The sequence below is a fragment of the Neovison vison genome, chromosome 2 (assembly GCF_020171115.1).
Source record: "Neovison vison isolate M4711 chromosome 2, ASM_NN_V1, whole genome shotgun sequence".
Taxonomy (NCBI): Eukaryota; Metazoa; Chordata; class Mammalia; order Carnivora; family Mustelidae; genus Neogale; species Neogale vison.
The window spans coordinates 223,220,235-223,247,592 of NC_058092.1; the positions used below are offsets into that span (position 1 = coordinate 223,220,235).

Consider the following 27,358-nt stretch of genomic DNA (forward strand, 5'->3'; position numbering starts at 1 on the left):
TGGAAGGGAGAGGTGACAGATCCCAGCTTCTGATGAGTGTCCTGTTTCCTGCTCACGTAGTACTTCCATTCTCTTAAATCCAAAGGCTAAACAAATCACGGACTAATATAGACTCAGAGCTGAACTGATGCCAACAGAGTGCAGTAGTGGAGGGAGAGCAGACTAATATAATTTTTGTCCGTCTGCTTTGCCTGGCTTTGCCAGGATGGATGTTACACATGGCGTAACTCGTGGTTCTGAAACTTCTTGAGTGTTCTGGTTTAACCCTTTGAAGAGAGGCTTTTGAAACCTGTTGCTATGATGTTGGGTTCTGGCTCCAGGTCTTCTCTTCTTGGAAGTTGATGTCAGTTGGTTGAATAATTTCTGTTGTTCCATTGCACTTTATCTTGTAGTCATCCCTGGCAGATTGTGTGTGTGTGTGTGTGTGTGTGTGGTCTCACCAAACTAGAGCACATCACGTCTTGGTAGCTCTGCTGTTTCAAATCTGCATCTTCCTGGATAAGACATAGCCACGTGCCCCAGCTAAACCGTGAATTCTTCCCCTAGTGAACAGTATGACCTTGCAGACATTTTTTGTTCGGAGGATTCCCTGATATTTTTGTACTTACTTCAAGGCAACAGTAACTTATTTTTAAAATATTTTGCATATGTCTGTAGCATGCTGCCAATCTCTGTGTCTTTGAGGGGGAAAACGCGATCTTGATTTTTACCCCTTCACCCCAAATGTTTTCAAGCCTGATGTCTTGAACTCGCTGTGCAGTTGTTCCTGCCGGCGCGTTTCCTCGTGGACCCTTCTTCCTTTTGATTAGTGGCATAGTGAGCCTTGCTTCCAGAAACTGGTTAGATGGGGAGCAAGCCCAAACCCCAAGTCTTGATGGGTGGAGGGAAGCACAGACAAATGTCCTGAGGCCTGCTACGTCCAGTGGAGTGCTGGAAAATCATGTTGCCCAGGGTGTGGGAATTGTTGAGGTTGAATAGCGTAGTGATCCCTATCTTGGTGTGGAAATGCTGGCTGGGGCCATGTCACTGGGAGACCGGCCGAGACCAGAGCAGCTGTTGTGTCTTTACACCCGCTGCTGAAGCGTCCCTTGTTAGACGGAGCAGGTCGTCTTTCTCCAAACCACCTGGCACAGTGTAGGCCATGTGAAGCTCTTTCTCAGGAGGAAGATGGAGTAAATTACAGACCTCATTGTTTGGAGGACTGAAACCATTACTATCTCTCCATGAACAGGTAGTATTGTTCTCTCCTGATTCTGTTTGCGAAGGCTTGATGCCCATGGGGGCAAACAGAGAGACATTTTCTTAGAGACCCAGCACTGGCATGCTCTCAGAGTTCATTCTCCCCCAATCTCTGCTGGACCGGGGGGAGGCCAAGCCAAATGGCATCTAGCTGTAATTGTAGTTTGATCATCAAAGGATAAGTGGCAGAAACCAGAAGAAGCAAAGGGAGAAAAGGGGAAATCTCGGACACAGAATTATTCCCCATGTGTGTGGCAGCCCGGGTGCAGTGTGGGGCATAGAGATGAGGACGGTACTGCTTTGGGGTAGTACAGAGCTGATGGTTTCCCTTTGCGTCCTCCAGCATAAGGCTTACATGCAGTGTGATTGTTGGGGCAGAATTTTCTTTCCCTGGAAACTTAAAACTGCTTCACCTTAATAAATACTGTATCTCAATATGAGCTGAGCTTGTTGCCCTCCTAAGCTACATCCTAAAATAAACACGGGTAGTATGACACCTTGCATCACATGAGACCCATACCCCTTTCCTTTCCCATCCCCTGCGGTCTCAGGCCTCGGCCAAGTTCACCGTTTATATGAATGACCTCCGAGTGATTCTTTGGCCATGTCCTGTTCTTGGGAGAAGTTTGGGCACAGTGTCCATTGCCGTTTGGGGATCTCCCCCACTTTTGACCATTTCCGACCTCCTCTCAGCTTTGAAAAGACAAGAGCAACACAAATGGCCTTACTCTCCCTAAGCAGTTAGCACAAATCTAACTGGAATGACAATTAACAGACCTTAAAAGAAGAAGAAGAAAAAAGACATAGTTATTTGGCTCTACTGACTTTTTTAAAAGTTTGATTGAAGTATAATGTAAGCATGGCACAGTACACAGGTCTTTAATGGAGAGATGGATGGACTTTTACACCCGTGAGCGTGCATGAACCATCTCCCTGACCAATATATCGAGTGGAGTTGGAACAGTTTTTCTGTAAAGGACCATTTAGTAAATATTTGAGGCTTTGCAGGCCGTCTCGTCTCTATGGCAGTGACTCAACTCTGCCATTGTGGTGCAGAAGCAACTGAAAATAATACCTAAAGGAATAGATGTGGCCTTATCCCAATAAAACTTTATTTATAAAATCAGGCAATGGCTGGATTTGGCCCACATGCTGTAGGTTGCTGGCCCCAGAGAGAATATTTCCAACTTCCCAGAAGTCTCGCTTGTTTCCCTCCTGTCCCAGTCGTCTGCCTACCCCCTCTTCCATGCTGTCCTCCTGCCCCCACACCACTCCAAAATCTCTCCACGGAACAGTTTTATCTATTGCCATGTATTAGTTGTACCTGTTTTTTAGTTTCATTGAAACGGGATTGTACAGAATGGATTGTCGTCTGGCCCCACTCAGCATTCTGTCTGAGTTATATTCCTGTGATTGTATGTAGCAAGAGTTTGCTTTTTTTTTTTTTTTTAATTGCCATTAGTATTCAACAAGGAGTATGACACAATGCACACATCCTTTCTGTGTTATTGGATTTTTGGATTGCCTCCAATTTTCTGCTGTTCTGAATAAGATCCTAGTAACATTCTCACCCCATCCTTTGGAGGAATATGTGTGTCCATTTCTGTTCTTCATATCCAAGAGTGGCCTTGGGGATACACGGGGTAGCGAGTGTTTAGCTTTGCATCTATCTTTTGAGAGAGGTTTGAATGCCGGATTTCAGGTGTCGTCACCAAAGTGCCCTTGGCTGAGTGGTTCTGGTTGCGTGGGTGATACAGAGGAGGAAAGCGGTAAAGTGAGCTAGGTGTGGTCGGAGGCCAGTTCGCCCTCACACAGCCCCTTGGCTTTTGGCCCCAGTTCCTAGGAACTCCTCCCAGTGTCTCCATTAACCTGGGAAGGTTTTGCAGGCAGAATGCAGAGCTGGATTCGCACACTGTAGGCGCCTCCCAGAGAAGGTGGATGAGTGTTTGGGCCTCCCTCTTGCCTTCCCGAAGACAGCTCTTTGGAGACGCCTGTACTCATCATTATTCCAGCCTGAAGAGCAGTGTTGTAATCAAGGTCAAGACCCACAGAAGAGATTTCCCTTGGTTTTCAGAAGGGCTACTTCAGAACCAATTAAGCCTTTGTTTTAAGAGTATTTTGGCCAAAGGTTGATGTTTTAACATCAAGTCAGATGTGATTTAGGAAAAAATAACTCCACACACAGCAAAAACAAACTGTGTAGACCTTTCATGGTTGTTTTCTTTTAAGATGTGAAGTGGTTTGTCCGTGTGTGTGCGCGCGCGTGTGCATGTGTGTGCACACACACGCTTGTGTGTGTGCACAAAGACAACCAGGAGAGGCTCCAGAAGAAATGGACCATTTCATTTGTTTACACAGCTGAGCTGCAGAGACTTTGCAGTGGGTGTTGCTCTGCCTCTTGTCCTCAGGCTTTTGCAAGTTCCCATCTGAGCTTTACCAAAGCATATCTCTTCTGCTTGGTCTTAGCGCTCACCTGCCGTGACTCAGTAAGGCCCCAAGGACCCTCCTCCAGGGCCAGCGGTGCTTTCTGAAGGCAAGGAGGCAAAGATAGAAACTTCAGAGTGTCCTGCCGCCCTCTTGGCCCCTTATTCCTCAGTGTGAACTTGACATTTAGTCTCGTCCATGTTTTAAAGTTGTTAAAATTCCAGACGTCCTGCGGGTTGCAGCCCACCTCCTTGTGTAGGTGGACCCTTGGCATTTGTGATGAAAATGGCCAGAGGTTAGTACCTGTGGATTTGGCCAGAGTGTTTGCAGTAACATAGTCCCCGTGTCTGATGACGGTCTCTTGTGTTTTGGGCCTGTCCTCTTGCCATGGGTTCCATGGCCTTTCAGTTCTCAGGACAATTTGGTTCAGGGGCAGATCCGGGCTAAGTGGGGGGACTCCCAGAAACAACTGTGGTTCTTAGTGTAGTCACTGCCTCAGTTTTCCGTCACTCCCCCTGCCGCACCTGGCTGCGGGATTTCCTGCCTGCTTCCCGCAGAGAGTCAAGTGTGCGTGCGCTTGCAGGAGAGAACGCAGGAGACACGGATGGCATTTCACCAGGGTAGTTTGACAAAGCCTCTGGATGCCAGGTCTCTTATTCAGAAGGTTCATTCATTTGCTGCAGTGGTAAGTTGTAGCCTAATGGTCTCATTGAAGTCCATACCTCAGAATATACATTCATTCATTCAGAAATATTTATGGCACATCTAGTGTGTGCCAGGCCCCTGCAGAATTTGCAGTGAGCAAAACAGACAAAACCCCCTTGGTCCAATGGAGCTTAAATTCTAGTGATGTTCTCAATGCTGATTTGTAAGCACCCCGTTTCCCTGGGTCTGACCGAGCAGGCTTTGGGTGCGGTCTGGGAGTTGCATTTTTAATCAGAGTTTGGATTTTCAGCCTATTTCAGTTTGAGAATTGCTGCCCTACAGTCTTTTGAAATCAATCAGTCGATCATTTATCGGCTGCTCAGCGCCAGCTTAAAATTGAGGGCTGGCCAGGTGCTCAATTGGGATAACTTTTTCTCATTTTGAGTGAGAAACTACATCGCCTGGAGGTTCCGATGAGCTCTAGGCCTTTGCTTCTTCATGGTTCTGTGAAGAGAGCCAGATACTTCGCAAGCCTCAAGAAGAGGCATTTCTTTGTTTATGCAAGAGTAGCTCGGACGATAATGTGCCTGGTCTTCGGGGCCAAAGGCGGTAACAACAGTTGATAATAATAGCAGCTTATGCTTTATTGAATTCTCCCGATGCCTTGGGTCTGGTGTTAAGTGCCGCATATGAATTATTTATTGATTCTTCATAACAACACAGAAGGAAACCCAAAAGATATAGTTACTCTTATTAGCATCATTATCTCCCGTTTTGTAAATTCGGATACCACAGATATTTTGCCTAAGATCAAGGAATTAGGATTCAGACCCCGGCAGTCAGATGGGAGAGATTATACACGACACAGCGTTATGCTAACTGCTGTCTGCGGAAGATAATGCTCGAGGGTCCCGGGGTTTCCTTAAGTCACTGGCCACTGACCAGCTCCCCGGGCTGTACACGAAGGAATCAGAGCTGGGAACTGCTGGAAAATACAGAATCCTAGGTTTCACTCCTTGAAGATTCCCGTTCATTAGGCCAGCTCAGTGTTTCACAGACTTGAGCAAGCATCACCTGGAGGGCACCTTGGTTAGATGAGAATATAGCCCCCTCCCCCCCAATTTTAGTTCTGTGGGTCTGGGGTTGGTCCAGACATTTGCAGCTTTCACAGGGTTTCAGGTAATGTGGATGCCCCCATCTGGCGAGAGCGCTCTGAGAACATCTGGGCTAGGGCACTGGTCCCCTCTGACCGAGGCTGCACATCAGTCCCTAGGGGAGCAGCAGAAACCATGATCAGGCTCTGCCCCAGCCCGCCTGGATTGGGATCTTTAGGGATTGGGGCCTGGACATCCCTGTTAAAAAAAAAAAAAAATATTTTTTTGTGGAGAGAACAAGCTGGCAGAGGAGCAGGGTTGGGAGGGAGAATCTTGAGCAGGCCACCCAGACTGTGGAGCCTGACTTGGGGCTCGATCTCACAACGACCCTGAGATCATGACCTGAGCTGAAACCACCCAGGCGCCCCTAAGGTCTCTTTTGAAAGGCAATGAAAATGAGGTACAAAGAGGTGATTGGTTCATCTGAGGGCCCGCCGCTGGGTGGAGGCAGGGCTGAGGTAAGAATCCACGGAGGCCAGCGTGGCTGTGTTTCTGTCATTCAAGAAGTTACCATCTCCTTCAAGCTCATAGCAATTGTATTATGTTGACCAGATACAAGAAAACAATCTTGCTTTAAGGCTTTTACTTATATCTTTTTTTAACTTCTAAGTGTTCTAATTGTATCATTGTATTTGTAGGAGTTGAGGTATTTGTATCTGTTCATTCTCCACCCCATTATGGCCCCTCCAGCCTGGCCTGTGTGGCTTGGCTTATATGTGAGCTGGTAAGGATGCAAAGAGAGGGTCTGGTAGTCCTGGACTGCAACAACCCAAAAGGATGAACACAGCTCTCCATCAGCCACGTGTGGGCCTCGGAGGGGCGGTAGCAAGTAGTGGAGACGTCTGATCCGTGGCTGTCAGCTGGCTGTAGGTTCTCGGTAACTGTTGTAGAGGTTGTGCTTTATCATACTTTTTAAAAAGTTCCTGAGAATCATGAGGCTGTTTATGTTTAGTGAAGCACAGAAATTTCTTTTTTTTAAAAAAAGATTATTTATTTGAAAGGAAGAGAGACAAGGTTAGAGACAGGGAGCATGAGTCGGAGGCAGGGGGAGAGGCAGGGGGAGAGGAAGGGGGAGAGGCAGAGGGAGTGGCAGAGGGAGTGGCAGAGGGAGAAGCGGACTGCCTGCTGAATGGGAAGCCCTACTTGGGGCTCTGTCCCAGAACCGTGACCTGAGCCGATCTCAGACCCTTGACCGGCTGAACCACCCAGGTGCCTTGAAGCACAGGAATATGTAAGTGGGTTGTGGCTTGCATGTGCAGCCTTGTCAAGCTTAGCACTTAATTTGTCTCTGGCATTCGGTTTGGTGGCATGATATCAAATCCTGATTGGACAGATAAGTGGTTGCGATTTTTTTTTTTAATGATTTACCTTGAAATCTCAGCACATCCTTCAAGAAGACGTGGCAGCAGTCCATTACTCCTGAAGGTTCCACCAGAACCTTTGAGTGGCTCTCAGTGTGCTTAAAATTTGGTGAATAATACTATAAATAAATAATACTATAATACTATAAATTTATAGTACAAATACTATAATAATACTATAATACTATATACTATATTAATACTATAGTACTATTAATACTATATTAATATATACTATAATACTATCTACTATAAATTTGTAGTATAAATACTATAAATTAAAACTATATATATAAAGTTTAAAAGCAGATACATGTACTATATAGCTTTGTCTGTAACATGTTATAGAAAGAAATGTTAGAATCCAACTTTTTTTTTTTTTTTTTAAGATTTTGTTCATTTATTTGACAGACAGAAATCACAAGTAGGCGGAGAGGCAGGCAGAGAGAGAGGAGGAAGCAGGCTCCCCGCTGAGCAGAGAGCCCGATGCGGGGCTCGATCCCAGAACCCTGGGATCATGACCTGAGCCGAAAGCAGAGGCTTTAACCCACTGAGTCACCCAGGCACCCCAGAATCCAACATTTGTGGTCACTTCGAAGTATCTTCATAAAACCCCTGGTTTTTAAGAGATGCATCTGGAACCATACTTGGTTATGCCAGATTCTCCACTGACGGATGCCTGCACTGGGAATGGGCGTCTCTTTGCCATAGGCTGGTGGTGGGGATGGACGTCATGGGATGGCTCAGGCCATGTCTCTCCACTTCAGCACTGTTGACTACTCGGGCCAGAAAGTTCTCATCTCACAGGGGACTGCCCTGTGCGTTGTAGGATGTGTGTTTGGCACCATCCCTGGCCTCTAATGTTTTCCTGCCACTGGCACCTGTTAAAAATGTCTGTAGACCTTGCCAAATGTCCCCTGGGAGTCCAGTCCCCTCACCACCCCCATCGAGAACCAGAGGGTTAGTACAACAGTTGGAAGCGTGCTCCCTGCCACTGAGACTCTGCTGGTAGGACCTCTGAGTTTGAAAGGGACTAGGTACAAGAGGAAGTGGGTGGGTTCAGCTCCTGCTGCTGGCAGGTCCCATAACCTGGGTTTGGGTCCCAGTTCCATCAGGCCTCAGTTTCCTAACCTGTAAAATGGGGATCGTGGTCGTACCTGTTTGCAGAAGGCAGTTGGGAGATGGAACGAGAGCTCAAGCGTGTGGGCAGGCAACCGTGCACAGAAGAGCCCTGAAAAATACAGGCCACTCTTTTCTCTGCCAAGAACTGTGTGAGGTCCCTGTTTGCAGGTTTAGAATACGGCTGCGCCTGACACGCATTGTATATTTTTTACTTCCTGTCAGAAACCTCACACATGATAAATTTGATAACCTGGACTATCTTTGCTGCGTAACAAAGATTTATGACTCCTGTTGGTTGCCGCTTGCGTTTCTCTTGTGTCACTTCAAAATTCTGCTTGGTCCTTGTAACATCTGACTAGAAGCTAAGCCCTTCTGAGATTGTGTCTTTCTCATCTTCACATCCCTAGAGCACCTTGCAGAGACGCCTAGGACGTTGCATGTGGACAACCGGGGGTGTGTATGTGTTTAAATAGTGCAGGCTGAGGGCAGAAAGGGAGCAGAGGACTCAAGTGGGTTGGGTGACTGTGTATTAGAGGCAGCTGTTTGCATTTTCCTCTTAATAGCCCCTTTATAACATGATGGGCAAATATATATCCATGTATAAAATGATAAATATCCTCTATATTATATAGACAATGTATATAATTATTATCTTTTGTACTCAGTGAAGTAATTTGAGATGGACCTTCAACCCCTTTGCTAAATTGACCTTCTTTCCCTGGTATCTCTCAGCTGACCTCATCTGTCCTTGCTGCATCTGTTTTTACCCTGTGCCACTGACTATCGCATCACTCAAATAATGGTTAACCGTGGTTGGACTCTTCTGTAATTTCTAACATATGTATGTAATATAATAATACATAACTTGATATGTTATGTAATAAACTATATATGTGTAATATATATAGTATATAATAAATATATATATAAATACATAAAACATATTTATATGATTGTCTCCTAATTTTCAAATGCTTGGAGGTTAGTGGGTTTTTTTTTTTAAGATTTTATTTATTTATTTATTTGAGAGAGAGATCACAAGTAGGCAGGCAGAGAGAGAGGGGGGAAGCAGGCTCCCCACTAAGCAGAGAGCCCGATGCGGGGCTTGATCCCAGGACCCCAAGATCATGACCTGAGCCGAAGGCAGAGACTTAACCCACTGAGCCACCCAGGCGCCCCAGTTAGTTGGTTTTAAAAGCAATGTTAGCTTTTATTTTAAAAGGATAAGTAGTGTCCCCCATTGGATCATATCGTATTCTCAGACTGTGTCAACTGTTACTTTTTCCTGTAGGGAACTTCAAAAAACTTAAACAAGTGTTTTCCTACTTGTGGTTAAATGAACCTGCACGAGCAAATTCATTCCTTTTTATTCCCAAACCTTGTGCTTCCCAGAATTTTGAGGATGAGATGAGACACCCACATAAATAGCTTCGGTTGGAAATCAGAAGTTGTCCACGACTGGGAAAGAGGGGTGTATGTGTGTGTGTGTGTGTGTGTGTGTGTGTGTGTGTTTGTTGGTGACGCAGCCTGGGGGGACTGGGGAATTCTTTTCACCAGAACTTCGGTGAGGCTGCCCCACAGGGAAGAGAGTCTTGTGTCGATAGTTTCTGAGTTGATTCGGGAAGCATTGTTGCTGATTGAAATTGAAGAATTGTGAAGACGATTCATCTTGAGGAACAGAGAACATCGGGTGTGAGCCGGGCTGCTGGGGAACAGACATTGACATACGGGCCGTCATCAAACTAATTGTTGTTTGAATTACCTGTTATGATCCGATGACAAATCTGCCTTGCTCCTGCCACTGGAGCAGAAAATGTAGCTTGAATTGGCGTGATGTTAGCAAGTGTAAACTGTACTTCAACAAGATGGATAAACCCAATTATGGGGCAGACCTGTAGAGAGAAAATCCATTTAAATCTCGTAATGTTAAGCAGAGCTGTGTTTAATTCATTTGGACCAATTTGGGAATGATGTATGAGTGTTGGTGAACATTAGTCAAAGGGGGGACCACCTGGGGGAAAGGGATGCGCCTGGGCTGCCTGCTGCCCCGGGGAGGCCGCTGGGGTGTGGGCTCAGGAGCCTGCGCTAATGGCGGGGGAGAGCAGAAATGACAAAACGATGTACTGAGTGCTGCTAGGAGAGCCGCACAGTGTAAATGAACCAATAAGGAGAACATGTGAGGCAGAAATGAAGAAGGTGTTTTCCCTCAGTGTTGTTGACAGTCCAAAACATGAAGGAAATTCGAGGTTCCTCTTCTGTGTTTCCATTCCAGATACCCTTCTGGCTTTTTCCAAGCCTGTGACACGAGGCCTAGGAAATGCTCTTTATTTTTGCTTAATGAGGATTGAAAAGAGAGAGAGAAAAAGGGCAGCTTCATTTAAACTGATAATCTTGGGGCATTTGATTCTCTATCAGAACCTAGTTAAAAGGGGATGATTACTCTGAAATGTATAATACATAATATTAGGCATAATTGGAAGAGAGTTTGGAGGGTTTTGTCTATGTAATTTTTTTTTTTTTTTTTTTTTTTTAAGATAACTAGGGAGCGGTGACCCAGCCTTGCATGTAGTGGGTGGTTAATACATACTGATTAAATGAATGAAAACACTGAACTTTGCAGAAGTAACTTTTGGGGCTAAATGCTGGTATTTCCTACACCTCAGACTCATTAGGGTATATAAAGACCTTAGGATCCCAGTTTCATCGGATCAATTCCTGGGAGTTTGCATTCTCAGTAATTTTACAATTTTATGTGAAAAGTTACAGTTTTACTTTTTATTAAGGCTTCTGTGTTGTTGGTTTTGCTAAGGATGTTTTTAAAAGACTCTAACTTCCTTTTATTTTGGAAGATGCTGATAAAGCCACCTAATGAGTTGTCTGGTTTTTTTTTTTCCTTTTGGCTTGGGCATTTTCTTTCTTTTCTTTTGTGGACTGGACTGGACTTGGAGACTTGGCTTGTTGCAAGGGGAATCTAAAGACTAGAGTGCATGAGGAACTTGGCAGTGGACCGCCAAGAAATTCATGGTTATGCACTTTTGCCCCCAGTGCCCATAAATCTAGCCATTGGGAATGCTGGGTGTGAATGAAGGTTACAGCCCTGAGTTTTTCTCTGTAATTGGGGTACAGTTCATTGTATGGGCTTGGGGTGTACATTTAGCGTCTACTCCAGGCCAATTCTTTTCTCCTAGAGACAGATTTGTTAGGATTTTCCTTTCTGGCTTTCTCCAGCTTTCAACTCCATTGAAAAACCAAAAAAGGGATGATAATTTAAAAAAAAAAAATAATTAAGACTTTCCAGTAATGATTCAACACTGAATGCTGAGAATCTGAATATTCCAACCTAGTTTACTGATAGAATCTAGGTAAAAAACACTTTGGGAGAATTTAATCTACTCTTGACAGAAAAACCATCAGCACACTTAACCCTAAATTTGACCTGCCTGATGGTCAACTTCCAATTCAGAACAAGGAAGTAATGCGATTAAACTGGAACCCAGAAGAAATATTGTTTGAACCTGAAGATCTTTGCTTTGGAAGAAGGAGCATCTCTTGTGGCCCATGGGTTTTATGGGGGTCTCTGTCTGGTTAGGCTCAAAAGCAGTTATCAGATTTATACTCCTGAGCTTGTGGTATAGACAACGTGAATTGAGCAGGCAGTGATTATGGGGGTTTCTGGAGAACAGACTCTAAAGGAAAAGAAAGTAATCCACTTTGTAGGTAGAATGACCTGTATGTGTTAGGGATAAATCTGTTCAGAGCCCTGGAGGGTTGCTTTCTTGATTAACTTATTACCTTCTGGTATTCTAGCAGAGCTGAAATCTTGCAAGGAATGTGTGCAAACAGGAATTTTTGTCCTTTTGAATTAGATCCTAAAAGGTAGTAAACATATAGCAAAAGACCTACTGAAATAGTGAGATAGTATCAACTCTTTAGCTTAAAATAAATTATTTTCTGTAGAATTAAAAAAAATTAGCTTCCCTATGGTATCAAGTTCTAGATAAGGGCTTATTGATGTATGGAATCTATAAGACTCAATTCAGAATTGTTTCAGGACTCGCAAAGCTCTGAACTTAATTCTTATCCTTAAAATCAAAACCAAACCTCCCCTCTTCCCTCCTTCTAGTCTTCAGTTGCTTAGTTTTTCTTCCATAATCCAGCGGCTTTTATTTCTTACTCATTGCCAAAGAAGCCAAGAGTTTCCCCGTTAATTCTAAAAAAACCCTCATCGACCTAGGGTATGCAGACATTTTTCTTGAGAGAGAATCCAGAGGAAGGTTTGGAAATGCTGCTCAATAAGGGATGTGTTTACCAAACTCCCAGCTTGCTCTATGCACCCTGATTTGTTTTGAGTTTTTAAAAAAACTTGTCACTGTTGTCACATTTTCATAATGGTGAGTGAAAGCAGATGACAAACGTCTCCCCATAGAAGGAAGACCTGCTTTGTGAAGCGATTTGTTTCCAAAGAATTGACACTCAGGGCTTGAATTCTCTAGTGAGGCAAAGGCCAGTAATGTGGTAGCCCTCTTTCCTTGGGAGAGGATGGGCCCCTCACCACCCTCTCCCCCCACCAAAACAAAACAAAACAAACAAAACAAAACAAGAACAAAGCTCTCTTTTGCCTAGGTCGCTTTTCAGTTGGTTTACATTTGGCAGTTTATCTCCGGCAGAAAATAAATGTTAATGAACTTGTCATTCCTCTGCAGACCTGCTACTTCTGACCTGATTTTGTCGTGTTAGGAGAGTTGAGGAAGAAGCACCCAGAGAATCGTTTTTGTAGCTTGGGGTGGGTGTCCCCTGCCGTCCACGACTGTTAGTTAACAGTAATGAGTTGAGATTTGTTTGGGGCTTCCTTCCACCCTGCCTGGGGTTTTTGGCCCGGCTGGTCGTCCGCAGGCCCCTGGTTTACACGGTCGAGAAAGGAGCCCCACCGGGACTTCCGTGTGGCCAGGAACTGGCGCGCCGACGCGGAGAAAGTGTGCACCCAAACCACACACCTCATGCAAAGCAGATAGGGTTTTGATTTCGGCCTCCGTGGTTCTGTTATCATTTCTTTTTCCGTGTGAGTGGATTTTTATCTTTGGGTCTGACTTCTGCTTTGGTTCATGGTTTGTGGTTTGCATTTGCCATCACAGCTCTTGAGTCTGGCTGCTTGGGAGGCCGAGTGGCCCGGAAGGAGAGGGAGGGAGCCCTGGGCTGCCATTCCCAAGGAGCATGGAGGCTGTAGATCTCTTGTGGTCGGATCCCCGGCGAGTTGCCTCAGAGCCATTGTCATTGTTCTTGTCCTGGATGCTCAGCTGTCACACGCTCCCCCACCTGGGGTTTCTTCTCTCTCTTTCTGTGTTACTTACATAATGCCTCCAAGGACTATTTTGGAAACATCTAGACCAACTTGTGATTGATCTTCCTGTTCTGTGTATTTCCCCTGATTCCCCTGCTCTCATCTCCTTTGGCAGGAAAGATTTTTTTGCTCATTAACAACTTTCCAGGTCAGAATTTCCCCAAAAAGTATGAACTTTTCTTTATTCCGGTATTTGATTTCCATCACCTTTTTAATTAATTTTTTTTTTTTTTTTACATAAAGCTAAAAAGTTGAAATGACGCAAATTACTTAATTGTCCCATGCCTCCGTTTCCTTATCTGTGAAAAATGGGCTTTAATAATAGGACTTGCCTGCTGGGCAGGTTATTGTGAGGTTACCGAGAGAGGGTTAGCCTAGCACCTGGTGTGGGAGGAGGGTGTCGTGGTATTCCTGTGAGCAACAGGATGTCCCAGGAACCCCAGCAGTCCCACGTAGATGGGGACAGTTGGTCACCCCGACAACACCGTTCCTCCACTCTTGCCCAGTTGACAAGCGGCCTCTCTTTTCTTGGTCCCCCCCCCCCGATTATCGGTTTCTCCTGGGAGGGAGTGGGCCGAGAATGAGGAGGCCAGGGTACCTTTTGAAGAGTGTTGGGGGAAAGAGTTTGTTGTGACATAATTTATCTCCCTGGGGAGGACAGACAAAAACCTATAGGGGAGACTGGACTTGGCTTCTGATGGGCATGAAATTAGTGACAGCAAGACAGGAATTTGTGGCCTTTTAGCTATAGTGTCTGCTCTCTCCCTTGGTCCCATTTCTGTGGCTCAGAACTTCATTAAAAAAAAAAAAAAGATTTAAAAGGCGTCCTCTTTGGTGTTTGAAAGGCAGAGGGCTGGCTCCTGGCTTGCAGACCTAATAACACTTATTTCTTTCTTTACGAGGGAGTTTCCTCGGGCTGCTGTGGCCGGGCTATTGTTTGTCTGCGCTGGTAATAAGCGTGCAACAGCCCCTCCTCCTGCAATTTGCCTCAAAGACAAGCGGCTAGTGGGTTCCTAGGGCTGAGAGACCTTGGGAACCTGTGATTGGAAGCTCGTGGCCAGAAGAAGGGGCCATGCCTGTGTCTGTCCACCGCTCAGTTGGCTCGCTGCCCCTTACCTGGGGATGGGGGAGCGGGGCTCTCCAGGGCAAGACATCAGTGAGTGGACGGCAGCTCAGGCCAGGTCGCACTGAAAGCTGGAGAAAAGCGATGCAGGAAGGAGCTGGAGCTCAGGCGTGTGTTCTCAGTGGTGGTGAAGTAAATGACACCGTTTTCCCACTTGACTTGATGGCAGCTGTAGTATCTCTAACACCTCTTGGTTCCCGGAGGTCCAGCCCGGACCCCTGTCATTTGCAGGCGGCTGAGTGAAGCACAGTGCGTGGCGCTGGTCCCTGCTTCTTGCCAGCTTTCTTGAGCTTCTCCGAGGGCAGCGTGCACAGAGGTGGAGGATGATGCATGGGGAGTCAGAGAACACTCTTCATCAGTGGACTTTTCTGCCCTCACTCCCCTTTGGCTTTGGAAGGGGTAAAGCAGTGGTCTGGCCTGGTGACATCCTGCCACACCTCCCCTCCTCTTAAAAAAAGAAAAAAAAAGCACTTGTATTTTAGCCTTCATTGTTAATCAGAAAGCTTTGGTATTTTTGTTGGCAGGGGCCAGACCTTTGTAGCCCTTCAGTGGCCTTAGGCTGTGGCAGGCGTTTACATTTTCTCTCCCCACTGGGGTGGTTTGTCTGGGCATCCTGGTGGATGGGAGGACTTTTGGCAGGAGTGGTGCCGCACCTTTGAAATCGGTTAGTTCCTCCAAAGGATGATTTATTCCACACCTGTTAGAAATATCTTAATTTATTTTATCTAACAGTTTCCTCCCCCTTTTAGTCCTCCCTCCCCCCACCAACAAAACTATTTAACACCCCCTCAACCCCTCCGTAGCTTCAGCGAGAGGAGACCTTTTTCTCTGGGGAGGACTTTGTCTAGGATATGGCTGCGCGGAAGAATTAATTAAGTTTGAGGATGAAGCTTAATAATGACAGTTAGGGGCCCAGGAACTCAGAACACTGCTAGGTCTGCAACTAAATTATCCGCTTGTAGATAACCTACTCTCTGGGTCTCAGTTTGCCCATCTGTGAAATGCCTCCACAGGCTGTACGCAGTGGCGAGACCCATTAGCAGCCACAAGAGTGCTGTTTTATTTGGAGTTAATCGTTTTTGCCAGGACAAGGAGGCCTTCTGGGGTGATGCATCAGAGCCCTGGCAGTGATGTTAGACCTACCCTGGCTCTCAAGACATACCCATTTATTGCATGTGGGACCTTGGCCACTAACTTAACCTCCCTGAGTCTCAGTTATATCTGTAAAATGGGCGTCTTGGAGGATTAATTGGGATGACCTACAGAAGAGCCCCAGCACAGTGACGAGTGGGGAGTACAGAACAGCAGTGGTTCCTTGTAGAGAGAAGGGAGTGACATCTATAATCCCAGCAAGTTGAAACTGCTGTTGCGTACTTGGTCCATTATGCTACTAGTGAAGGCCAAGTGGTCAGACGTTGTGGTTGGTTTTGGTTTTAATGTCTCTGGTTAAATTTCTTCTTCTGAGAAGAAATTAAAGATGAATGTATTCTGCTTGTCTGATAGATATCAAAATAAGACTGAAATGAACTTCAGCACCGTTTCGTGGAAGGAAGCGAATTCCTTGCTATTCGGATTTTAACTCCTAGTTTTAGCTGTCCCCTCCCCCAACACATATATAAACACATACATTGATTTCTTTCTTTTTTTTTTTTCTGGTATTACTACAAGGATCAGTTTCTTCTGGCCTCCTTCCAGAAACAACATGCCTGTCTTTTTTCATCGTTGAGGAAAAACAGTCTGAAGGCACCATAATTCCTTAAATTGGATTTCAATTCTTGATCCCCTTATGTTCGGTAAACAGAGTGATCTATGAAACATTGTTTAGCAGCAAGAAGCTGGCAGCCTTGTATTTTTTCCCCCCAGAAGGGAAAGCTAGTGTCCGAGCCTCCAGGCCCGTCAGTGGGTGGGGTTCCCTGGAGGTGAATACCCACCTTCATTTGGGATGAAGACAGGAATCCCTTTCCAAAAACTGCTAGTGGAAGTTGGGAGGGCTGCCTGTGAGTGAGCAGAGCTCAGCTTGGAAAAGAGCCTGTAGTGTGTGTGTGTGCGCGTGTGCATGTGTGTGTGCACACACGCGTGGGTGTGCAGTGCTTATTAACTCTATTAGTGCCACGGGCAGCTACCACTTGAAAGCCTTGGGTTTCCTATATTCAAATCAAAGGCACCCAGAAGCAGAGATAAAGGGGACGGTGTGATCTTCAAAGATGAGGGAATAAAAAAAAACTAGTGGGGAATATTTTCTGGGTGATTCTGCTCCCCACCTTTTTAAAAGAAATATGAAGAGTGCCAGTGCTTCCTCTCACTTGGTGGTTAGGCTCTGGTCAAGCCATGTAGCTTTGTAGCACAAGACTGATGACTTGCAGAAAGCAGAATGACAACGTCTTAGGCTGCTTCTGAGCTTGCTGGGAGAGTGAGTCTGTCAGTTCCTCGGGTTCTCTCTCCCTCTCTCGCCTTTCTTCCTTTCTTTGAGCTAGTTTCGCTCTGAGAGTGCAGACTTGGCACCCACTTACCCAAGAACTGATTAGTTCCTAAAAGAAGCGGTAAGTTGATTGCTTACAGAGATGATGTAAGCTTTGCTCTGGGGTACATCAACTTGGATTTCTCATGCTTTATCTTATAAAGCCTAAATTAACAGCTGGTTTGGTTTGAGTTCTCCGGGATCTGACTAAGGGATTAGAGTCCATTCTCAAGTGAGTCAATCTAGTTTAATTTATTTCAGGTCTATCAAAAAAGATCAATCAAAGCTCTTTTGAAAGTAAAGCTATAATCGGCCTCCACACTTAGAAGTCACTGTTGTTGCACTTGCTGTTTCTCTCTGGTGGAGAAATACTCGGGCTGTGGTTAAGAGGATGCATTAGAGCATTTTCTTCGTACCTCCCTTTCTTGAGGCCTCCACTCCTCCCTGGGAAGATGCTGAGAAGCTGTCATGGTTGAGAACTCCGCCCAGGTGGGTGCCGCATGGACCTGCTGCTCCCTTTTCTCTGGTGATGCTGGACCCTGGTTTGGAAATTTCTAGTGCAGCCTAATTTAATACCTGGACCTTGACATTTCAGGTCCAGCCCATTCCACATCACTGGTTTTGCTCCTGGGCTTTTTTCTTGCAGAGATGGGTGGGCGAAAACCTGCACTGAATTCTTTTTTTATAAAATGTCTACAAGCAAGAGTTATTCACAGTTGTCAGCTATGCTCGATGTAGAGTTTTGTGAGCATTGGAGGCTACAACCTGAGTTGTCCATTTCTTTTGGGTTTCTATTTTAAAAATACTTAATTGAGCATCTACTTGTAGCTAAGAACTCTGCTGAATGTACACGATCTATCAAGAGAAATGTCAAGAATAAGGAAGTGGTTTAGAGCTTGAATCTAGAGTCAGACAGACCCACCTTTGGATCCTGGCTTTGCTGCTTAGTGACTCTGTATGAGCTTGAGCAAATGCTTCCCTAGTCCTTTGTTTGTCTGTCTGTAAAATAGGCAGAAGAAAAACATCTCTGAAGGACTGTTAGAATAATGACATGAAATGTTACTATATCTTTTGTTTTTAATGAAAAACCACTTTAGGGGAGATACCAGGGAGCCGAAGCAATTTTCCCCTTAAATGCGTCACACAGAATCAAATATTTATTTGGAGTCTGTGAGGTGTCCGTGGCTCTGGGGATGGTTAGATACAACGACATAGTCTCTGCCGTGTAGGAACGTACAGTCTGTCGCGAAGAGAAAATTCTTCGCAGACAAGGGTGTCTAGAGCTGTGAATCCCTCTGTCTTATGTGCCACTCAGCTTGGTCAAAGGGATGCTTTTTTTGGTCTTTCTTCCATTTGACTGAATGAAAACATGGTGGGTCATTATTCATCTGCCTTCCATTGATGGTTCCTGTTGGCTGCTCACCCTCTGCTTTGAACCTTGGCATTAGCGCTGGTGCAGATGTGAGTCTAGCCTCAGTTCTTCCAGCTACGAAATGGGGCTGGCGTTATTTCATGGCGCGTGTGTGTTAAGGATCGGGACTACCTCATTTTTAAGGTATTCTTGTGGATTTATTATGTGTGGGGACTTAACGCTTTGTTTATTTAGCCTCACTGCTCCAGAAAGAACCTTGATATTAGTAGCAAAAGTAAAAAACAGATTAGAGGTTGCTTGTTGGGCTCTTGCTACGTGCCAGTTTCTAGAACATTCTATAGATTTGTAAACCTGTTACAGCAACTTTCTACATCATCCCCATTATACAACTAAAGGAAACTAAAGAACGTTAGGGAACTTGCCCAAGGGTACATGGCTGGGGCCGCCCCAGGGTTTGAATCTGGGTTTTGCGTGATGCTGGGCCCTGCCCTGCTCTACCCTTAACTGTATTGACATGGAACAAGGAGCTTGCTGTTGGGAATGTAGTTGGGTTTCTCTGTGAAAATTCTAACATGGCCTTGGAGGGCAAATCAGAATCCTTTTGCAGGGGAGTGATTGGATGTGGGTACCTGTGTTTCCCTCTAAAAGGAGAGCCTCTTTTTCCTTCCACGGTCCAGGTCTAGCGGATATCTGGATCTGGAGCCACTCTGGCGCGAGTGGCTGAGTCCTTGCTCGTGAACCCGCAGGACACCGGGGAAGAGTCAGCAACCTCATGTGTGCCTCTCCTTCGCAACCTCTCCTTCCTGTCTCTGCCTCTGGGGTTAACCATTAAAAAAAAAAAAAATAGCCACAGCACTTTTAGAAAGTCACATGCTGGGTTTCTGTATGTCCTCGAAACTGTCTTAATTCATTTTCCCCTTTACTCTTACTGGAGTAGAAAGAGAGAAAAAATTGATAGTCAATGCTAATAATCGTGGCATGTAATGTAATTGGAAGTGTTTCATTGCCAAGCTCACGAGAGTTTCCGGCTTCATCTTCGGGCTTGGATGTAGCACTAGACTTGCCTTGAGTGTCTTGTGCAAGCCTTTGATGCAGGTAGACCATATTATAAATAGGCGCGTTGCTATGGTGAGGATGGCAGTCCTTGCTTGCTGTGGGTAACCTTTTCTACCTTCTCGGACACTGTTTTAAAACACAGCAGCGTGATAGCATTTCATTTAATTTGAACCAAGGTGGGGTGGATGAATTGGGAGATGGAGGTCTCCAGTTTTTTTTTTTTTGGAGGTGATGTTTTGGGGTTTTCTGCTCACCTGGTACTGTGGGATATTTTGCAGATTGGGTCTGTCATTATTTATTTAGGAATATGTTTTCTAATGGATGGGGTGGGGGATGGTGGTGGGCAGAAGGCTGCTTCTCTTCCCCCTCCTTCCTTCCCTGAGCATTTCTGCGAATTTGTTGGCTTTGATGCCCAGCAGCTCATACAGTGAAATGAAGGTTGAGGTTGGCATGAAATGAAATGGTAGAAATGATTATTCCTGGTAGCGTGTTCTATTACTGTTAATAATATAAAGACAATTGCCTGCCTCTCAAGACTCCTGCACGTGGCTAACGGATAGTTTTTTCTCCCCGGAATCAGACACAGAGCAATGGGGGGACTGGAGTGTTTTATTAGTGGTTGTCCTGCACATCCCCAGGGTAACTCGGTTGAGACATGGATTTATTTATTTTTTTCCTCTTGCTTGAAGGGGAACTTTTAATTACATCCATCAAATGTCAGTGTAGTTCAGGCTTGCAAAATTCATTTCCTCCCACCTTTTCCCCACCATACATCCCCATCCGTTAAATTTTTGGACAGATGCGGCATCTTAGGATCCGAAGGGATGTTAAAAATGAACTCCTCAGCTTACTATACTTCTTTACATCTCCCAAGTCTCTTTCTCACCTTAAAAATGGGAATAATATTCCGAACTCATCTCCGTGGATAGTTGCGAGCACCGAAAGGAACCTAGTTTTATGGAAGCCCTCTGGGGAGAAGCAGGCTTTAAATTTGAGACAGTTTGCCATCTTTTGGTTCATTGTCTGAATCCTGTGTTTGTACAGCTCAGAGCTGCCTTTCCCTTCTTAGAACTCTCCCATCAAGGTGGCGTCAGGAACCCTCAGGTTCTGGATTCCTTCTTACCGGGTCGAGATTGTGCATCCAGTTGGGGAACCCAGAGCTGTGGCCATGTGGCTAATCTCAGCATCCAAAAGAGAACTCAGTTTCCCTCTGGGAAGTGGGGTGCTACAGGGATCTTGGGAGGGGTGTGTCCATCCCTGCGTACAGTGTGAGGCTGTAACTGAGGCTCGTAAGTGGTTCAGAAAGCTGGGCACTCCTCCCGCAGGGTAAGAGGAACCACAGGGTGAGTCTCTCCCGTGGCCGGGGGCGCTCAGGCTTAGCCCCCAGTGTGGGGACTGCGAGCTCTCTTTGGGGTGGTCCCGGTCGCCCAGCCCGGGCTGCATCGCATCTGAAGCAGAGATGGGGTGGGTCGCCTCGGTGCCGAAGGCCTCTTGTCAGGCTAGCCAGCCATAGCCGACTTCCCCTTTCTCTGCGCCTGTTGGAGGGAGCAGGGCCTGCTGTGATCAGCGGGCCTCCAGCTCCCTGCCTCCTGGCCCCACGCTTGGGAGCCGTGGCTTCTGCGTCTGGTTCCCGAGGACACCTCACGGTGAAGGTGGAGCGAGCCACACGGCGGAGGGGGTTGGCAGGGCCGCCGAGCCTGGCGCTGTGCCGAAAGCAGGGCTGCGTGTAGACCTCAGGACGGGCTGGCCTGTGTATTTATTTAGAAGTATTTCTAGAGGGTAACCTCACTGGCTAAAAAGCGTGTCTGAACAAGAGCCCCGTTGTTTGTTCGAGCCCCGTTGCCCTGGCAGGATGCAGACTCAGGCGGCCTGTTGGTCGGGCCTTGGGCTCGGCGGGGCCCGGTGGGCGGGGCCCAGCTCCCTCCTGGCCGCCCGGTGCCAAGTCCAGGAAAAGGCTGCCCATCCGTCCCTGCGGGCGGTGTGATTGGGCAACCCGGGAGCAGAGGACGCACGTCGGTGGCATGGATTCCGTTCCACGCCCGCCCTCGCCTCCCCTCCCCAGCCTTGGGAGGGAAACATGCCCTCCGGGAGACACCCAGACCCGACAAAGAGAACTCTGTTGGAGCTGGAGGTGAGAATCTGTGGGCGTTGGGATTCCTGGGTTCGGGTTCCAGCTCCCTGCCAATCGCCTGGGCGCTGGGCTAACATTTCTGGAATCAAAAGAAGAGCAGCCTGCCCAGCAAGGCCTATGGGAGCCCGATGCTGCTGGGCTCCGGGACTGCATTGTCTTTACCAAAGCTCCTGGGAGCAGAGAGGGAGAGAGGCAGCCTCGGACGCCCAGGGGAGGTGCCTGGAGCATCTGGAGCCGGACTCCAGGCTTCTGTTCTGGGCCCCGGAGGCCTCTCCTGAAGAATTAGCTTCTGAGTCGATCCGTTTCTGAGATTCTGCAGTGAAGCTTGCGACTTTGCTACATTTTTAGTGTTTTCCAGACTTTCCTGGTCAGGGAACTCTCACCTTTCTAAAAACTGACATAGATCACGGGGCCCCTTCCCCGCCCCGTTTACTGAAGCAGGATCTTCTGGGGTGGGACCTGGGAAGGGGTCTTGATAAACACGCTTGTAAAAATGGTTTTTGCCACATGCTGTCTCCTGCTTAATGCCTGCATCGGGCCTTGAACCTAGATTGGGAGGCTCCCCCGCGTACAGCTGGACTCGAAGCTGCCTCCCTGTCACCCCACTGAGCACGTGGTGCTGGCACAGCGGGGCCCAGCACAAACACACCCAAGCTGTGTGGGATGGTTTTTGAAAGCCGGAGCTCTGCTGGGTTATTTACAAACCATATGGCTTTCTCAGTTAGAGTGTACAATTTAGTGATTTTTAGTATAGTCACAGAGTTGGGTGATCGTCAGGACATTTTCATCACACCCCAAAATAAACCCTACGCCCATTAGCAGTCATTCCTCATTTTCCCCTCCCGTGAGTTCCTGGCAATCACTATTGATTTGCGTCTTCTTGACATTTTGTATATGTGGAATCGTAAGATAGATGGCTTTTTGGGTCTGACCTTTCACTTAGCATGGTTTTCAAGGTCATCCATGTTTTAGCATGTGCCCATTCTTCATTCCTTGTTATCACCAAATAATGTCCCATCATATGGACATAGGGACATAGCACATTTTATTGATTGTTCATAAGTTGTGTGGACTCTATTTTCATTGATCCTGGGTGCTTTTAAACCCATGAGTGGAATTGCTGAGTCATGTAACTGTGTTTAACCAGACCGAAAACCTTGGATTCTGTGATGTGCCAGTTGTCTTGGCTGAGACAGCAGAATGTGACTATTGTTTGCCAGGGACAGTAGAAAGATTACCTACTGACAAAGTGGTCATGTTAAATCTCCTCCTGCTCTCCACTGTTGAAATTGGATGGCCACCCATCGGTTACACTGCCGGAGCCCCGGAGTTCTTGACACGGGCCACATGGACGGCAGCCACCTGGGAGCTGTCGAAGCCTCATCTCTAGGCCAGTTACATCAGAATCTCTAGCTACTGGAGTTCAGAGCTGATTTTTCATGAATTGGTGCTGCCTCTTTCTCTCTTTTTTGCCCATGGGTGAGGAAAAAAGGCAGAGAGGTGGGGTTGTCATTGCTGATCAGAAAAAATCTAGGAAGATCCCAAAGCTTGGGGGAAACCTCGACGGCTTGGTGGGTGTAACTGAGGACCTGGGAATGGGGCAGGTGAGTGGGAGGAGCTTAAGAGAATGTAAGGCTTGTGACCCGGGTGCCAGAGGGGGATCCCCCAATCTAGGCAAAGTTTGGCTGTAAGTTTTTTTCAAGCTGAAGCATGGTGTTTACCCACAGAGGCAGTTTCTGAGAGATTTGTTGGTCCCTGATGCTGGCTGGAGTTTGATTGTTGCCCTCTGGTTGTCTTTCTGCCTCAGCCCTGGGGACGTGAATAGCACCCCTCTCCTGACAGGCTTCCCTCTTCTACTGCAGGGAACACGACTGACAAGGGATGGGGAGGCCTCTGTCTACACCAGTTTTTAACAAGTACCAGTGTGACCTTCTTGGGTGTATCACCACATTCCAAGCAGCTCAGAAGGAGGGAGTGATCTAGAAGGACCTTTCCCCTGTGCTGTTCTGTGGTTCACATGGCCTTCTCCTAAACCCGTGGCAGGGGGGTGTTTGGTTAAATTGGCTTAAATACCAGTCCCTCAGAGACTCCATCTCTGAAACCTCTTCCTCTTCAGAGATAACTTGTTTCGCCCGTGTCTACCCATCGGTTTCCTTGAGTGTGGTAAGACACGTACGCTCCCTGACATCTTCCTTTTGCTCTCACTTCCCCCTCTTGGATATTAGCTCCTTGAGGGTAGGGACCATCTGTTCATGGCTTCACCCTCACTGTCTAGTGGCTCCAGAAATATTTGTGAGTAAATGAGTTATTGAGTCTTTACCTCAAATGTCCATTGACTATAGGGATGTAGTTTTCAGCTTCTAGGAGCTGAGATTTTTATTTTTTTAATCATCTTAATTCAATTAAGATGATTAATCTTAATTCAGGGTTGCAGAATTCCTTATATATGCACCACACCCAGTGCTCCATGCAAACGTGCCCTCCTTAATACCCACTACCAGGCTCACTCAACCCCCGACCCCCCTCCCTTCCAAAACCCTCAGTTTGTTTCTCAGAGTCCACAGTCTCTCATGGTTCGTCTCCCCTTCCGATTTCCCCCAATTCACTTCTTTTTTCCTTCTCCCAGTGTCCTCCGTGTTATTCCTTATGTTCCGTAAGTAAGTGAAACCATATGGTAATTGACTCTCTCTGCTTGACTTATTTCACTCAGAGTAATCTCCTCCACTCTCACCCATATTGATACAAAAGTTGGGTATTCATCCTTTCTGATGGAGGTGTAATATTCCATTGTATATATGGACCATATCTTCATCCGTTCATCCGGATGGGGCTGAGGACTTCATGTTATATCCTCATTTACACTTTATAGCCGTCCTCCGAGGCAGGCATTCCTTTACAGAGATTCCCGTTCCACAGATCAGGAAGCAGACCAGTGAGGGCAACAGTCTGGAGTAGGACCCTGGGTAGCCCTGATCCAGAGTTCATAATACTCTGTTGTCCCCAGTGCATGAATCAACAAAATAAAAAGAATCCTGTACAGTGGAAGAAATAACATTTAGGGAGGAGGAGGGTGACCCTTTTGGATCTGGCAGCTGAAATGAATCAGACCTCCTGGCAAAGGCGTCTGTTATTAACCAAGAAAGATTCTGCTCTCAGTGATTCCCAGGGTGATCTTGCTTTGGTTTTTTGCCTGAAAACCAGAAAAGGGGCAGTATGGTGGTCTGAGTGCCTAAAACACTAATAGAGGCAGCTCTATGGCCAGAGCCAACGCGTCAGGCCATGAAGGGACACCGAGGCTCTGAGAGGTTGTCTGCATTGTTGACCGCCGCCCCAGCCCAGGGCTTCCTGAGTGTTTTGAGGTGGGCACAGAAACCAGTAGCACAAGCAACTGCAGTGCTCCCTAGTGATCCTCATGCAGCAAGGCCAGAAAGGCCATGATTGCCCACTCTCAGCTTTCTGGGCTGGTTTCTGGGGAGCACTGGGCTTTCAGGCCAGCACTTAGCAAGTGTAAAGCCAGCAGGCCGTTGGGGGTGTGTGCAGGTGCCTTGTTAGACCCCTTTAGCTGCAAGGGGTCAGCAGACTGTTTCATTCAACCTCTTTGTTTGCAGATCGGGGAACTGAGGGGGTGAAGGTCAGAGCTTCTCCGAGACTGAGCTGGGGCTGAGGTCCAGGGTTCTAGAGGTGGAAATGTCTGCAGATTTGTGGGATGTTACAAGGGTGTTCTCTCTTCTGAGACTCTGGGGAGACCCTGTGTTCCTGAGAGATGTTAGGGTTTTAGCTTGGGGAAAGATAAAACAGAGAAGGTGAAGTTCTTGCTCAGCTGGGATTGTGGGGAGTGATGGCGAGGAGCTGGCTGAGCTGAACTTCAGGTGGTTCCGGAGACTTCAGTGAGGCTCCTGCTCAGGTGTCCTTTTCCTCAAAATAACGAAGCAATGGGTTTTTGAAGAGATCTTGAAAAATGCTGGCTGTGGGTTTTGTGGTGACATGATATGGTTAATTGGGTCATTTCCTCCCGTCCGCCAACCCTGGAGGTGACTTAGCTTTAGCTCCTAGAAGTCTCGGAGAATCAGCTGTGGCTGGTGGACTAGTTCTCAACTTGGAGCACAGCTGAATCCCGCTGGGGTAGGCTGGTTTAGACAGACCACAAGTCCATTAGCATTTGACAAAGCAAGTGGAAAATCTATGCTTGTTTTGATTTGCATCCTGCTAGTTTGTCTTGAAATTTCAGACAACATGAGTGGAGGATTTGAAAAGTTTGTTCATCCAAAAGGCGGTGGGTTGTGGGCTGAGAGACACCAGGCTGCGGGATATGCTGGGACAGAACACCGATGCTATCAATTGATAGTCACTTTGCTGTCACCCAGAGGCCAAAGAGGAGCAAGAGACCCATAGGCCTCCTGGGCAGAGAACTGTAGGGATGCTGTCTTTCGGGGAAAAGTTGACACTCTGGTCCTCAGGGAAGAGTGGGTCAGGAGTGGGGGAGAGCCCTGGCCAGTGAAGCAGTTGTGCTTGCAGAGAGCCAGTGTTCTGGTCTCGTCCCTGTCCTGCCTCTGTGGATTTCCTTCTGAGGCCTGGGATTGAGGCCAACGAGATTCCATATTGGTTTTCTTTCCATTGACTCTCAGGCATCATACTGGGACCCAGTCCCATTCCTCAGGGATTCAAGTGATGCTCTGGGAGGTCAGGGGTGTCCTCTGTGGCTTGTATTGTAATCTAACAATACCCTGCACGCTCACTTGTGCTCGATTTCCTGTGGATCGCAACCCCCTGCGGAGGAGATGGCTCATCAGTTGCTTTGACACTTAAAAGAAAGGGTGGGGGGAGGTATTCTGATGACAATCCGGATTTACTCTAGAAGATGTGGAGAGTGGGATAGGGCATGAGGTGAGGTATAAGAAGCACCGTGGCTGGAGACATCCCCCCCACACCGCCCCGAGAGTCCAGGTTCTGTCCTTACTCTATCACTTTCTGGTTGTACAAACCAGGACCTTCCTTCTGCTGTTTCCTATTGGTGAATTGCATTGGACTGTAGCAAACATGTCCAGGGTTTTCCCATAAGAAGACCCTCCCTTTTTTAAGGTATACATGGATTTTATTGGAGGGTAGCCTCTGTAACAGGGGAAGGGGGGAGCGGGACCGAGCAGGGGGTGGCCTCAGATGGCAGTGCAAATACAAGAAAGTTCCTGCCAGCCCAGTGAATTCTCATTAAAAAAAAATTTTTTTTAAAGATTTTATTTATTTATTTGACAGAGATCACAAGTAGGCAGAGGCAGGCAGAGAGAGAGGGGGAGGCAGGCTCCCTGCTGAGCAGAGATGTGGAACTCGATCCCAGGACCCTGGGATCATGACCTGAGCCGAAGGCAGAGGCTTAAACTACTGAGCCACCCAGGCGCCCCTGAAATCTCATTTTTAAATGGTGAAGATTGCACAGACTCTCCCTGCCTCAGAACTTAAAACAACTGTTATTTAAGCATGGTTACCAGGCTAAGCACTTTATAGACATTGTGCAATTTCATTATGGTGTGCGGCACACTCCTCTTCTGGAGGAGGGAACGCTGACACAGGAAAGAAAGTAACTTGTTCAAAGTCACGCAGCGCAGAAGGGTTAGAAGCCTGAGCGCTCAAGCTGCCACCTTTCCTCTCACCAGTATACATTTAAAAAAGCATTTTTAAGAGATCTGTTTATTTATTTGACACACAGAGAGAGCGCGAGAGAGCGAGCAGCGGGGAGGGCGGACAGAGTCAGAGACTGTCCAGCAGGCTTCCTGCTGAGCTTGGAGCCGGATGCGGGCCTCGATCTCAGGACCCTGACATCATGACCTGAGCTGAAATCAAGAGCCAGACGCTTAACTGGTGGAGCCGTCCGGATGCCCTGTAGCATCAGTATACATTTTTACTCTGTATTTGCCTCCTAGGAACAATACGTGGTGACCAG

The 27,358-nt window shown here is 46.9% G+C and overlaps 1 protein-coding gene across 36 annotated transcripts in view; it reads left to right on the plus strand.

Moving 5' to 3' along the window:
- The window catches only part of TCF7L2 (transcription factor 7 like 2), a 197,799-nt gene that overhangs the window by 14,668 nt on the left and 155,773 nt on the right, over window positions 1-27,358 (plus strand). The window contains exon 1 of one of the 36 annotated variants that reach the window (XM_044240545.1): window positions 21,294-21,423. The exons of the other annotated variants lie outside the window; for them this stretch is intronic. Within the exon in view, the coding sequence (XP_044096480.1) occupies window positions 21,370-21,423 (54 nt within the window). The 5' untranslated portion in view covers window positions 21,294-21,369. Of the gene's footprint in view, window positions 1-21,293; window positions 21,424-27,358 lie in introns of those variants that run through there. 36 annotated transcript variants of the gene reach the window in all.